Source organism: Symsagittifera roscoffensis, chromosome 2 (assembly GCF_963678635.1).
Source record: "Symsagittifera roscoffensis chromosome 2, txSymRosc1.1, whole genome shotgun sequence".
NCBI classification, from domain to species: Eukaryota; Metazoa; Xenacoelomorpha; order Acoela; family Convolutidae; genus Symsagittifera; species Symsagittifera roscoffensis.
The window spans coordinates 1329363-1344334 of record NC_087063.1 but is presented as its reverse complement, the minus strand read 5'-3'; the positions used below and the strand labels follow the sequence as shown (position 1 = coordinate 1344334).

The window sequence follows — 14972 nt, the reverse complement described above, 5'->3', positions numbered from 1 at the left end:
TGGCCTTTTTATAGTTCTCTTAAACATATTTGTTTGCTGAAACCATCAGTCGACTTCAGATCCGGAACTAATTAGCTGCAACGCTCCACGAACATACTCTTTAACATTTCAATTTTCTTTAAGTGAAAATTTCATGAACGCAGTGAAGTTTTTTGGCGCCTCCTACTAACATGACGACCTTTTGAGAAGGCTTAAAATCGGTCTCGGCTATCTTCTGGGTCTCTTTGCTATAGCAAATTACATATTAGGTTTCCGACAGGGACGGATTTAGGGGGAGGGGGGGAAGCCCCCATCTCAGGGATTCGACCCCCTGCCGACCCAAAGGGTCCCCCCTTTGTACTATTTTGAGATATCCATTTTTGGCGATGGACCCCAAAAATTTTCTAAAGGCGCTTTTGGCGCCAATATATACTAGTTGTGAAAAATTTTTTGAAAGTCCGCCCCCCTCGAGAAAACCCTAGATCCGCCCCCTGGTTTCCGACCAAAATTTAGCTCGAAAAACGAAAATAAAATTTTATATCGCTATATTCTCCAGTCAAATTTCATTTTATGATTATAAATTTTTTTCAGCGTTGATACAGCGAGCTTGCCAAAACACGATTGATTCCCTACTAACTAAAAAATGTTTGAAGCTGCGTTTATCAAAAAGAGGTGACTTCAACTTACCATAAACTTTTGGGATACTCTTCAAACGGATTGTCAGAAAACTCTCAAGCCCTGTTGCGGTTTTTTCTAATCATTGTTGCCAAAATTAAAAAAAGCTTTCATGCGTTTATTTCGTTTATTTGCACTCTTCACGGCCCCATGTTTTCCAGCAAACCGGCGAAGCCCAGCTGATTTTTTTGTACTGTAGTTTCAGAAGTAGTCTAAGATGATTATTGTTCCAAGCATCTGTTTTAGTTTTTTTCTTTTTGTTTTCCACGCAAAATCAGGTACGCCCGCCAGCGGATTTAGGAGGCGAAAACGAACGCCCCTCTCCACCCACGCTCAGGGGTCCCCCTTTGCAATATTTTGAGACATTAATTTTGCAAAGTGCCTGTTTTTATAAAATTTTGCCTGCCGCGCACAAAATTTGGTTAAAATGGGGTCTTTATACTGAATTGAGAGAGCTCAGAAAATCAAATTGGTTGACGTAAAAAAAACGTTTTACATGAGTTGCTTTAGTGTACTTTGGGTGTTTTAGCGCCTTTTTGCAATCAAAGTTTTCAAAAATTCAAAAAACTGCGAAATGTTGAAAAAAAATTGTAGAAGTTTTTTTTTAATTTTTTTTTCCGTTTTTCAAGTAGTTTTTCTACAAAAACTGTTTTTCAGTTTTCTTATTTCACTATGACTATCGAATATACCTGATCTCCCGTTTTTTGTTCAGCTGTTTTCTTTTACAATAAAAGAATGAGAATTTGAAAACATAAGCTAGTTGAGTTCTTTTTTAAAATATACAAAAATCTCTGCAAGCAAAAAGTCCGACAACAATTCCATTACTTAAGCTTTGCGCGACCCATGTTGCGACTTTGCGCGACCCATGTTGCAACTTTTTACAGTCTTGCAAGCAAAAAAAAATTTCCGACAAAAATCAGTTTCTCTCTAATTCTGCTCATCATTCGACCCTATGCAATTCATGAGTGACCCATTTCGACCAACGATTTAACCCCGTTCGACCCATGGTTTGACCTCGGTCGACCCATGATTTGACCCTGTTCGACTTATGGTTCGACCCTGTTTGACCCATGATTCGAGTATTTTTTGCAGATGTGACAATTTTTTCTGAGAAAACTGAGTTACAAATTCAGACCGTTGAAATTTTCTGATTTTGTCGAACAGGAGTTTTTTACCCTCAAAATTACAAATGACTCAGCCAATACAACACAGATCAAAAGCGTTTAATGATAAAAAAAAGTGAGAAAAAAATATAATCATTATACAATCATCGTTATATAATTGATATTTGAAAAAATTATTATTTAATTTTAAAAAGTGTTACTGCTCAAAATGGATTACACCTATTTACCAACCAAATAAAGGTAGTTTTATTCGACTTATTACGAAATTGAGCATGCCTTGAAATGTACAGTTCCTAAAATATCGACCATTTTTTGAAAAAAAGTATTTACAGGAACAAAGTCTAGTACCCGATTGCGATACTCTTGCTCATCGCAAGGATAATTATTTTGAATCAAATTTGAAAACTGACAATATTTTGAAAAAATCTAAATCAAGAATGAAATTTTTTTTCGATAATTTTTGAATAACTGGAGAACAATTTCGTGTTTCAGATTAGTTCAGCAAAAAAAAAACAAAGCATTAATGCAGCAGTGAAATTTAGTGGAAAAAAAACTTCGCATGGCATTGAACAGATTTTTTCAACTATTAGCAGCTCGCAGAAATTGGTTGTATATGACTAGATAACTGCTTTTAATTAAATTGATTGACCGCTGAGCGGCAAAAACTGTTCCTAGCGATGCTCTACAGCAACTGTAGTTTCTTTTTGATGCTTTCTTGAAAAATGCAGGCAGCAAATTGTGCTGAGCCGGGCGGTTGTACGCAAGCGCTGTCCAAAACTGAATAAAGATATCAGCACATATGCGAAGCTGCACTTCGCAAACACATGCGAGAAAACCGCAAAAATTAGCTCAAAAAAGTGAAAAGGAATAGGTAAGGACCTTGACACAATAAAGTTTTGATGTGCTGGAAACGAACCGCCGACTTGGAGCTAGTGGTTCTTACGACCCCTCAGCCAAACACAAGCCACCAATGAAGCTGAGGAAACGGGGGTCATTAAATTGCCAAGGCTATGCAGTGAAATTGTCACCAAATTAGCAGTCAATTTTGATTTAAAAAAATAGAAAAAATATGCGAATTATTGATATAAAACAACGCTCGCTAACTCATTTATATAATAACAACGTGGTCATTCTTGTGTCTTAAAAATACAATGACAATCTTGATTTGTTTTTTTTTCTAATCAAGTAAAATAATCATGTAAAATAATTAGCCTTGAAAAATATTTATGTGTCACAGCAGAACCATCTGAAGGGGAAGGGGGATGTCATCCATTTCGCCGTAGCCGGTCCCGCCTTGAGGTTGACACTAGGACCCCTCTAACCGTGACCGAAGTTGGTTGCGAACGCACGATCTTCTTGTTGAGAGACATTTGCCTTACCCCACTCGGCCACGGCCGCTCAGGTTCATTTTAACTCCTCAAGTAATGTGACGATTCAAAAGCCATACTGTTTCTGGTAAAATAACACAAAGGCGAAGCTAGCTTCGCACCACTTTCGATATAAAACAAGAAAGTCAAAAAAAAATCAAAAATGTCAAAAAGCTAGATCTATCAAATTGAAAAAGGCTAATTTTGAAGCAAAAACATGCCAAAACAACGGAATGTGGAATTAGCGAGCGATAACGAAGCCGAAAAATTACCAAGCGTTAACAAAATCGATAAAACCTTTAAGACGAAAAAAAAAAAATTTAAGAGAGTTAAAAAATTACTAAGTCCCCAAAACCGTGAGAACAAACAAACACGAAACTTTGGTCGCTCGTCAAATGATACGATATGAGTCCACTAAGCCAATAGACTACAGAACATTACGTATGAAGTAAAAAAAAATCGAAAAAGAAATCATAGAAATTAAGACTAATAAAAAGTTATTTAGTCCCCCTCACCTTCAAACTCACAAACATAAAAACTTTTTTCGCTCGTCGAAAGACGCAATGTGAGGCCATAACGCCGCTTTAATCTAGGCCGAAACCTATCAAGCACAAAAAAAAGGAAACGAAAAAACCAAGCCGAAAAAATTGTTGTCATGAAAAACTATAAAATCTATCAGGTTTTTTAAGCATTATGTTCGATCCAAAGAAGAGCATGAACACTTGCTTCTCTTGAAACGAATCAAAATTAGGCCACTGAGCCGATAAAAAATAAACTGGAATCATTCGAGCAAAAAAAGTTTTTCAGCGAAAAAAAAAAGAAAATATACCAACAAAATTACAAACAGCAGAAGTAAACAAAAACACATCAAGCAACTAATGTTTGCATACATAATATTAGAATATATATAATTCTAAGATGTGGCAACTAAGCCGACAAAACATAAGCAGACAAATAATAAGCAGACAAATAATAAGCCGTTAACTTTTTTGAAACGGAAAATTTTTCGTTTGAAAAAAAAAAAACAGGGTGCTGTCAGATTCAAACCCAAGATCTTTTTCAGTCCCAAGCGTATTCGCTACCTACAGACCAAAAGTGCCAGAGACGCAAAAAAATTTGAACTTATTATGAGCTGAAGTTAAATGTACTATTCTTAATTATGACCATTCTGTGAAAAGCTATATACAGGGGAAAAAAGTCTAGTACCCGATTGCAATACCCTTGGTTATCGCATGGGTAATTATATTGAAAACTATTCAATGGCTTAATTTCAGGCCAGTTCCGCAAATTTCATTTCTAGACATGCGGAAGGGTTGAGATAGAAACCAAGTTTCAACATTTAAATTTAATTTCAAGCTCACATGGCATTCCGGTTTCCAAAAATCGAGGACAAAAGAAGACCTTTCATTTTGAGTTTTTGCCTCTCTTTTTCTCTGACTTAACTGAGGTCAATTTAGTTATTCTGAGATTCAGTTTTTCATTCAAAGGCATTAGTTTCACCAAAATTGTGTGTTTCTTGCTGAAGCTTTCATCTTTGCACCATTGTAGTAGCTTCTGATCTGGCAATTCTTTCAATTGGGAGGCTAAAATGACTGCAAACTCGTTCCTGCACAGATGTTCTTCAGCTAGCAGTCCTTTCATGATTGAAAAGCTTAAGAACGCTTGTGGAAAACTGTCATCTTCTGCGTAGAGACTGGCAAGTTTCTGCAAAAGTTTCGTTTTGACTGAAACATTTACTGGGGATTAAAATAGAACAAAAAATTCAAATATTATATTTATTTAATAATTACAATTTTTTCTAGTGCAAAAAAAATTGGGAATTCACTGTTACCAATTGCGTCGACAAATGAGCTCTTTAAGAATGCAGACACCAAGTGAAAATTGGCCTTCTCTTCAAAAGCAGCTGCATTTCCATCAAGTGCATTAATCAAGTATTCTTGCACTTTGGTTTGAACAGTTTGTGCGCACTCCTTGTACCTCACGTCTTTCGGCTTCTTACTGTTTTCATTATCGTCTCCAAGGGCCAATAAATTCGTAACTTCCACGTTGAACAGAAGTCCATAACGCGGGTAAATTGCATGTATAATACACCTGAGACCGAAATTATTTTTAACAACTTTGTCAAAATCTTTAATGAGAGGTTGCAAAACTGTCGTGTTGATCAGTTTAGTATCGTCTACACAGTCTAGAATTGCACAAATAATAAGGTATGCCGTTTCGTGTTGACTCGTCTCTATTATTTTCTCCTTGAACATCTTCAGAATCGCCTTGCGGTCTTTCGTGTCTGAGTACCACAGTGCGTAGAGAACCACCTGAAATAATTTGAAATGTTACGCAACCGAGTTCCCAACGACAATGATTACATTTAAGAGTATTCGATCATTCGCAATTGTGCGAAATTATAATCAAATTCAAATATTTTCATCACTCGATTTCAGCCAAATTAATTGAGTTTGAAACTAAACAAGAAAAAAGTTGAAATGAATAACGCATTTGTTATAGTCGGAAAACAATGAAAGATTAATTGTTCCGACCATTGAAAATGGGGAGTAATTTTGTATTCGGGAATTTTAGTTTTTTTCTTTTTTTGTTTTCCACGCAAAATCAGGTACCACAAATAATCTGGACTGAGTTGAGTGATACATCATATTACAGCCCTTTCAGTAATGATTCGAATCACATTAAAAAATGCACAAAATTTTTTTGTAGTGTCGAGAAAGACCGGTTTGAAACCGGCGAAAACTTAGTTTCAGTCGAGTAAAAGTGATTTTTGGATAATTTATGAGTTTTTCTTTTCATTCTAATAACATTTTTTGTTTTTCTAATCATTTTTCTAACAAAACTGTTGCCTAATTTGCCTGTTCTACTATGACTGACAAATATGTCTAAGTTGTAATTTTTCGTTCAGATTTTTTCTATCACACCACGTTGAAAAAAAAGATTGAATCACACCACTCATTTGAATAGCTTTTTTTTGTATTTTTACGACTATGTTCGAAACATTCTGTGCTATTTGCACAGTGAACAGCTATCATTGCTTAATTCTTCTACTGTTTCTAAAATTGATATTAAAAGGCCGCAATTTCTTCTACAATATTTAGTTTATTGAACTGACTTTGGCGCCATTGGGCGTGTGTGCCATTTGGATGAGCCAGTCCCTCAACAGCGGCACAATCTCTGCCCCAATCACCCCTCTGCCCCCCTGCTGGGTATCCCGGTGGAGCACTGTGAAGTACTCCAGGATGATCTTGTGGGCGAAGGAGTGTCTGACTGCGGAAGTTGAGATGCACTTGAGCACAAATGCTTTAACTGATGTCAGCACTGGCGATCGCAGGTTGGGACTCTTTTCCAGCAGCATCTGAAACATGGTTGGACAATGTTCTTAAACTGTTGGAAATATCCTTTTCGGTCAACGAACCTGAACTAAGTTAACTGCGCTAAAACTTCAATATACCGCCGGAAACCAATTTGCTACTCACTTCAGCTCCTTGAAACTATGTAAAAAAAAACAAATGAATCTGTTTTTTAAATGCACCTGTCTTTTGACAATTAAGTTCCTCAATGTTACCAATATTGCCAACAATTAGGCATTAATTAGAGTCAAAATGAGATTAAATAAGACGACCACTGCTTCATCAATACAAATACTTCATACTTAATCGTATCCAGTAACTTCTTACAGACTTGGACGTACACTTCTCCAATGAAATTGATCAAGAACAAAAATTGGTTACTTTTCAGAGATTCGCTACTCAGGAGAGGCTAAAAACACAAGTCTTAACACATGCCGTAAGCACAAACAGCATCCTCTGGTATAAGATCCGACGAACCTGTAGACTCTTAATCTGCATAGTTCGATCCTCGCCCTCTCTCTCGCCTCTTTTGCCCCCCTGCCCCATCTCTTTCTCCTCTCTCTCCTTCTCCTCCTCGGCCGCCTTCATGACAAAGTAGCGACTGTACACTTCGTGTTGCATGGCCGTCCTCTCATTCTGATTGGCGTGGCAGTTGTACAACTCCTCCACAACCTCATTGGCGAAGCAGTGGACAAACATTTCCTTCACTTTGTTCTGAAGCGATGAGATCAGTTTCACATTTTGGGATTTGCTGTTGTGACGGATGAGGGCCAGCGCAACGTGTTTCCCATATCTCGATTTGGCTGAGAATAAAATCAAGATAAAACATCGAAAACACTCAAATTTTTCTTGGAAGATCCATACTTTTTAAGGGTAATTATGAAACTCCAAACCAAAGACAAACGTCTCTATTTTAAGCAATTTGTCTTTTGTATTAATTGTTCCATATTCATTTTGACTCTTTTATAACCTCCCTCATTTTGCAAACTTTCCATTTTTGTAATACTTCTGCACGCTATTTATCGTAACGGTTGAGATTTTTCGCTACTAGGTATGAAGAAAAAATGTGTTCGAATGATGAATTTGTTCCCCGTGCAAAACTTCATAATTTTCTGGCAATTTTAAACGGTTTTTCAAAATTAAAACTCAAATTTGAGGGCAGTAAAATTTTCTGGGAGTGAAAAAGAGCCTAAACTTTTAAGCAAACGCTTATGTCTTTTTTAAAAAAAAACAATATACAATTGGAAAAGACAAAATGAACTCAAGCAGACAGAAAAAATGTTTCGATTTTATAAGCCAACATGAACTTAGGCATACTTTTAAACACATAGGCGAAGCGGAGCTTCGAATCAATTGAGATACCACAATAATAGCATTGCCAGCTAGCAGACAGGAACGGAAAAGAAGGCCACAAAGTCCACAGAAAAAATTTCCAAATATTATCTGGAATGATGTTTTGTTTGCGGAAAACGCGTCCAGAAACACATTCGATAGCGTTTAATGAAAATTCGAAAAAAAATTATCGAGCAAAAACAAAAATAGTTGTCATGAAAAACTTGGAACAATAAATTTTAAGGGATTGTTTGAGTGGTGGCGGAACTGATGCATGGCTCCTTCCATGGATGACTGGTTGGTTGGATGGCTAGATAGAAGGATGGATGGATCGATGACTGAAAGCATGGTTGGCTTGGTTAACAAGATGGATGGATGGCTCGATATATGCATGGCTTGATAAATGGATGGCTACTTGGATGAATCCCTTGATGAAAAAGGCTTGATCGATGGGTTTTTGGTTTGGTGGATAGATTGCTAATTGTCAGGATAGCTAAATTAAGGAATGGCTTGTTGAATGAATGGATGGCTGATTGGATCTGAGAATAACGAAAGGGTTAGACCAGTCAAACTTAGCGGCCACTCCTGCAGCCTTTGTGGGTAACTTCACATCACACCGCCGTAGGGTAGAAACTTTCGATGATTGAAAAAAAATCTGAGCATTTTTTAAACAATTTTCTAAAAAAACGTCATATCTCGAAAAGAAAAAATTATTTATCCAATTATAGTATGCGAGCCATATCTGCAATTGTTGACATCACACCACCACAATGTCGACAAATTCAAACTTTGCAAAGTTTTTTTTCAAGTTTGAAATATTCAACTTTTTAGTCCTGAAAAATTGTATAAACGCCATATCTCAGGGTATAACGGCGTTAAGCAGTAACTTCTGGAGGCAAAACTGGCCACCATTTGAAAGCACCCAGACAGCTCCAAATTGTAGGATTGAGAACTTCAAAATTTGTGAAAATTTTGAAACCTAATTTTTGTGAAACCTTTTTTAAAAAAATTATAAAAAACGTCGAACCCGGGAGCTTATAGAATTTGAGCAGTCATATTTGGAGTCATGAATTGCAGTCCATTAGAGTTTTTTGACAAAACCCCACTATAAGGTTACGAGTCACAATTTTTCAAGTGTTTTATTTTTTAAAACTCAAAAACAAAACATAAAAAACGTCATATCTCTGAAATTAAGAGGATTTGAGCAGGTATATTAGGAGGCAAGATTTGCAACACCTGAGTGCACACCAGCAGCACAACACTATGGGGTTGAGATTACCCATTTTTGAGAAGATCGCAAGAAACGGCATAGTTCTAAAACTAGAAAAGATTTAGGTATTCATTTTGCAATCCCTGAAACAACCCTGACAGAACCCCACCATGAGGTAACTCATTTCAAACTTGCTGAAATAAAAGCTGAAACGAAGATTGCCCGTTACATGTGTAGAGAGATGAATCCAACTTTAAATTACACTACACTGGGCTGCGCTGCGCTACGCTGCACTCCTCCACTCCCATCCTGGCGTACTTGCTATAGACTTGGGCCTTTCCATCGGCCTGGCTTATAGCTTAGATATTGAATATGTAGATTAAACGTGCAAAATTTTTTCGTTAAACATGCAAAATTGAGAAAGCTTAAACATGGGGAGATAGCACTCAGGCACATTTAAATGAAGTATAGACTGGTTAATTATTCCCCCATAGACTTTTTCGAAGATTGAAGAGAAAGGTGTAAAATGGAAAAAGACTTGTCTATTAAAACCCTAGTCCCTTTTGTGAAAACCAATAGAAGTTACTGAAAAATACTTCAAAAAAGTGAAAAAAAATTCCATAACAATGAAATTTCAACAAACCGAGTGGTAAACAAACAACCAAATTAAAAAAAGCGGAGAGCGCAGAAATTATGTTTCACCTGGAAAAGACCCAAAATTAGGTCACTAAACCGATAAAGAATAGGGCGAAATAATTTGGGCCGAAGCAGACTTTTAAGCGAAAAAAAAACAACGCAAATACAAAGTCATGAAGGCAAAAAAATTACAAAATAAAGGAGTAAATCAAACACGAAGAGTAATATTAACAAAAAAAGCGCGCAGCAAAAAAAAACGATTTCAGGATGTGAAAACTAAGCCGACAAAAGATAAGCTGACAAATTATTGTTCGACAGTTTTTTTTTAAAACAGAATATCTCCCGTGTGAAAAAAACAGGTCCTGGTCTGATTCAAACCCGGGACCATTGCCATTCCAGGCGTATTTGTAACCTTCAGGCTAAGTAGGCGGGGAACGCTGAGAAATTTGAATACATTCTGAATAAACAAGGTACTACTAAAGATGAGTCCAGAAGAGTCCTGTGAACAAAGTTTTTTACGAGGGGAAAGTTAAGTACCCGATTGCAATATCCTTGCTTGTCGCAAGGGTAAAAAGAAAACAAAAATCAACACAGCCTTTATAATTGTCTTCACTACGTTCTGTGATATTTAAAAATCATCTAAAAATAGATTGAATAAGAAAGCAAATTACCTAAACTCTCAAACGAAGGGTACAACACTGAAAAGACTTTGGCCTTCAGATCCGGTTTGGCGAATCTGTAGGCCCAGCAAATTACTCTGCAAGTGTCGTGTGAATGACACAACTGCAGCAGTTTCTCATCCGACAACTTATTCAGAATCTTTTCACTCAGCTTGGCTTGTTTCTCCTTACTGTTCTCTGCTCTTAACTCCTCCCACACTTTTTTGATATCCACCACGTCTTCATAATGAGGTCTTTTCTTTTCTCTCAGCTTCCTTTTCTGCTTTTTGGTTAGTTTTTCCAAAGCTTCTCTACCACTTTTTTGCACTGTGGATGAATTTTTCCAAGAACTTTTGTCAAAATCTGAAGATTTTTTCCATGATGTTTTGTCAACTGTCTCACTCAGTGAACTTGAAGATGCTTTCTCCTCTCCAAACTTATGTGAGTAGTGGTAACGAACTTTCGAATCGCTGTCAGTTCCATTTTGCGCTGTTTCCAGCTTAGTCACAATTGGGTTGGATGTTTTGATTTGACGCAAGTTGACATTGCCAGTCTTTCCAGCTTTTTTCAGTTTGGAGAAATCTCTGCTGGACAGATTCTTGCCCAGGGAGGCCGAGTGAGACAGTTTGGATTTCTTGAGTGAGCTGGCGGCCGAAGAACTTTCTCCTACCTTCCACTCAGCTGGCCGCTTATTTACTACAGTCATAACTGAAAAACAAAATACATTTCTTTCGAAGCTTGAGTAACAAACATGGTAAACAGCTCACATGCTAAGCAAACAAATTAAAAACAAACACGAAAAAACAGCTTGAACATTGGAAACAACTTTGAGTTTGGCATTAGGTAGCTTTCGAAATAATTATTAACACAGAGGCGAAGCGGAGCTTCGCATATTTTGCGATACAGCGCAAGAGAAGCATAGCAAGCTAGCGAATAAAAAAGACGAGCATAAAAAAATCGAAAATCAAGTATTTTTGGGGAAAAATGAAAATCATTTCAGAAAAGAGTCGTAAAACCCAATCACCTCAAGTTTCAGAACTTTGAAATCCTGCAACACAAACTACTTGATCTTTTCACAGCAAAATCAATCATATTTTGCACTTGAATTGACACAATACGGTAACTACACCCATTAAAACAGGTGGAAACCGACTAGGCCGAATAAAGCTTTTAAGCAAGGAAAATTTACAACGTCAGGGCTATTAACTTTAAAAATTCCAGGAGTAAAACAAAAACACTTGAATCTACATTGAAAAATTCTGCCAGCACAAGAAAATTCCATATAGGGCAACAAGGCCTACAAATGAGCAGACAATTCATTTTTCTCGCGACAATTCAAAACAATTCAATTTAAATATACTGAGTAAAACAAGTTCCCGCCGGGACTTAAACCCCAGACCATAGGGTACATAAGACACCGCGTTACCTCTAGGCCAAGTGGGAAGGATTTTTGATTTTTCCAAGTTTCGCTAAAGCAACTTCACATTTTCTTACAGATTTTCATTCTTTACACTTGCTCTTGCAAGTTGGAAGAATGAAAAAAATCATGAACGATGACTTGATATGAACTTTACTCAATTCTTCAAAAATTAAATGATCTGATTTTTACTCAGTTTTACTCCTCTTAGATCAAAAGTTTTCTAGGAAGAAACTTTATTAGTTACAAGCATTCAGAACTAAAATTTTGCAAGACAATTTCTCAGCTCAAAACGCAAAGATCCATTCAGGTCGATATCAGTCATTGGGTAAGGTCTGAATCCAATTTCAGTCACTCGAAAGCCAGTCAACTTTGTGAAGAATGACATAGCTTCAATTGTGAAATAAATGGAAGAAGGTTTCAGATTAACTTGGTTGACCTGACCTTGACCTCTACTTTGACCTCTCCCTCATCTTCCTCCTTTTCTTCTTCAGTCTTCTCACTCGCTTCTTCTTCCACTTGTCTCTCATTGCTGTGTCTGAAAATGGCAATTCAGATAACTCTAATAGCTTATAAACCTTAACAGAGCATTCATACAAAAAATCAAAACAATAAACTTTCATTGTATGGAATAAATATTGAATTAAATATCCGCCAACCAAATTTAGAAAGGTTTTGAATTCAAATAAACTATCAATTCCAAAAAAAGTAAAAGCAACTTCCAACAAAATAATTTCAAGCAACGCCCAAAAGTCTGTGAGAGACGGCAAAAACACAAATTATCTCAGAAAATAAAACGACGTGGAAAACGCTCATGAAGTCTAGGAACTGAAAGACAGAAAACTTAATTTTCTTTGCAAAGCTATAAGAATCGCTACTGAGACGTCACGTAAACTAAATAACCATTTCAAAGAACTGGAAACACGTTGAAAAAGTGTTACCAACTAGACATTTTCGTTTACGAATAAACAGGAAGAATTTTCAAATGATTTGTCACTCTTTCGTGAACCCTTGAACGAATATTAAAAAAACATCAATAAAAAGTAGAAAACAAACGTCAAAAGAACTACTAGCAGTGCCTCGAGTAGTTATATCAATTTGTACCACACAGGCAGATAACTCACTACAGCATTCCCAGAAGTTTATAGAAACAGAAAAATTTGAGCACAGTCGTTGTGAGAATTCATTTTGCTTAAATTTTAACTCATATTTCTTCCTTTTCGTAATCATCATTTTGGACAAGGAAATAAGAAACTAAAGACCGCTTCAATAAAAATATTCAGTCTAGAGACTCACCTGTAGTATACGTGGAATGAATCCCAGCCAAACAAGTAGGAAAAACAAAAAGCTTCAAAATCTTATATCGAGGAAGGGTTTTCATCCTTTGAGCTCAGTGGGCAGTAACTGTAAGACAAGTTGTTTGCCAGAAAGAATCTAGTTTCTGCTTACAAGAAACCTATCTCACAAGTTTAACACAGAGGTGAAGCGGAGCTTCACACCACTTACGATACAGCACAAACATAAAAAGTCAAGAAAAAATGAAAATGTTGAGAAAAAAAAACAAGAACCAAAATTTTCGTATATCTCAAAAAAAAAATTGGTTTATAAGAAAAGTCGGTTTCTAAAAAACGGTCAAAAGTTCAAAAACTTGACTTTCCGAAAACAATCAACTGCAAAAAGAAGGTCGTAGTCGACTTAGCAGAGGAAATTGCCAAAACAGAGTTTCTCGATCGATCAAATAAACCTAAGAATTGGCAAGGTAGTTATCGAGAAAAGTCAAAAAAGTTTCCAAAAACAGTCAATAAATCAGAATTTTCACTTTTCCGAGAACCATAGCTTTAATTGTGAAAAAAAACTTTTGGACGCAGCCGCTTATACAGAAGAGATTCACACGACCCGTTTTTTCGATTTTACGCAAAAACTCAGATTACAGAGGGTAGTTTTCGAAAAAAAAGTCGATTAGGTTCAAAAAACGCTTAAAAATTATTGTCTTTTCCGAGGGCCCTAACTTTGAATAGAAAAAAATGGGCTTGTTTGATTGAACCTTTAAAACTTGCCTTGTATATAAATTTATTTTAAAGCAAGCAATTTAGAAAACAAAGTATTTCAAAAAATTAATACATCCGGCAAGCAAGCCTACAAAAATTGGGACGAAAACCATGAAGCCAACTAGAAAATCAATTAATTCTGAAAAAATTCTTAGTTACAAACATTGCACCAGGAGTTTAGCATATCAGCAGGCATGAGTATGAGACATCAACATGTCAGCAATTGATTCAACAGATTTTGTTACGCTAGTTGTTAACCCGAAAAAAAACAAGTCTACATTCCGATTTGATAACGCTTGTTAAGTCAAACTGCCACGGAAAAAGGTTAGAAACACAATTTAAACAAAAACTTTACGTTGTTCATCTACACTTAGAAACTCGTTCGTTTAACGAGTTTACTTTCATTTTTGAATAATTATCATCTTCCGAGTTCGGAAGAAACCAACGCATCTATTTGAAACTCTTTGAATTTCAAAAATCTTACACGATTGACAGTTTATTGGTTTAATAAACCAAGAAGAGTCTTCTGAAAAAATAGAGACCAATTAGAGACCACTAGAGACTAGTCTCTAAAATAGATTCCAAGTGGGAAGCCTGGCATAAAGTCATGTTATGCATAAATCATGCATTTCAAAAAACTGCGAGACATATTGCGAGTTAGAAATTTTCTGATATCGAAATTTTATTTTTGTTATCTTGTTTGAAACAAATAGCTTTTTTCGGTTCATTTGATGAATTAAAAATACATCAGTTGTGTTAACTTATTACTATTAGAATGTCAAAGCACATGGTATCAAAAAGCTGTAACGGTGTCCCAAAAAGTGGCACCAATATTTGCGACTTAGGTTTTAAAAAGGTTCTTAAAAATACAGTAAGTTGACTCTAAAGCAAACAATAAGGAAAACCTAATAAAATCCACATTCGAAACTAAAGTTTTTCCACTTTCATCATCTGAGAGCATAAACTCTATTTGTTCTTTCATCGTCGGAGAGCATAATTCGAATTCCCCTTCGTAAAAAATTGGAATTGAACTAAAATTGGAAAAAAAAACCATATGCGGAATGTCAAAAAACTTGAGCGCAAAAATTTATAAAACAAAAAAATCAACACAACTAAGTGTCTTCAAAAACCGGTTAATTGTAAACTATGCTACTTTTTTTGCACATAAACAA

General features: G+C 36.1%; 2 protein-coding genes across 2 annotated transcripts in view; one reads left to right on the top strand and one right to left on the bottom strand.

Moving 5' to 3' along the window:
- The window catches only part of LOC134839262 (uncharacterized), a 354799-nt gene that overhangs the window by 183843 nt on the left and 155984 nt on the right, over nt 1-14972 (top strand). The gene's annotated exons all lie outside the window — the stretch shown is intronic.
- Nucleotides 4472-11067, bottom strand: LOC134840610 (pumilio homolog 3-like). The gene is made up of 5 exons (XM_063856538.1): nt 10348-11067; nt 6976-7301; nt 6261-6503; nt 4977-5457; nt 4472-4869 (listed from the first exon to the last, which is right to left on the bottom strand). Exons 1-5 carry the CDS (start codon nt 11039-11041, stop codon nt 4550-4552), a joined length of 2064 nt encoding a protein of 687 aa, XP_063712608.1. The 5' UTR covers nt 11042-11067; the 3' UTR covers nt 4472-4549.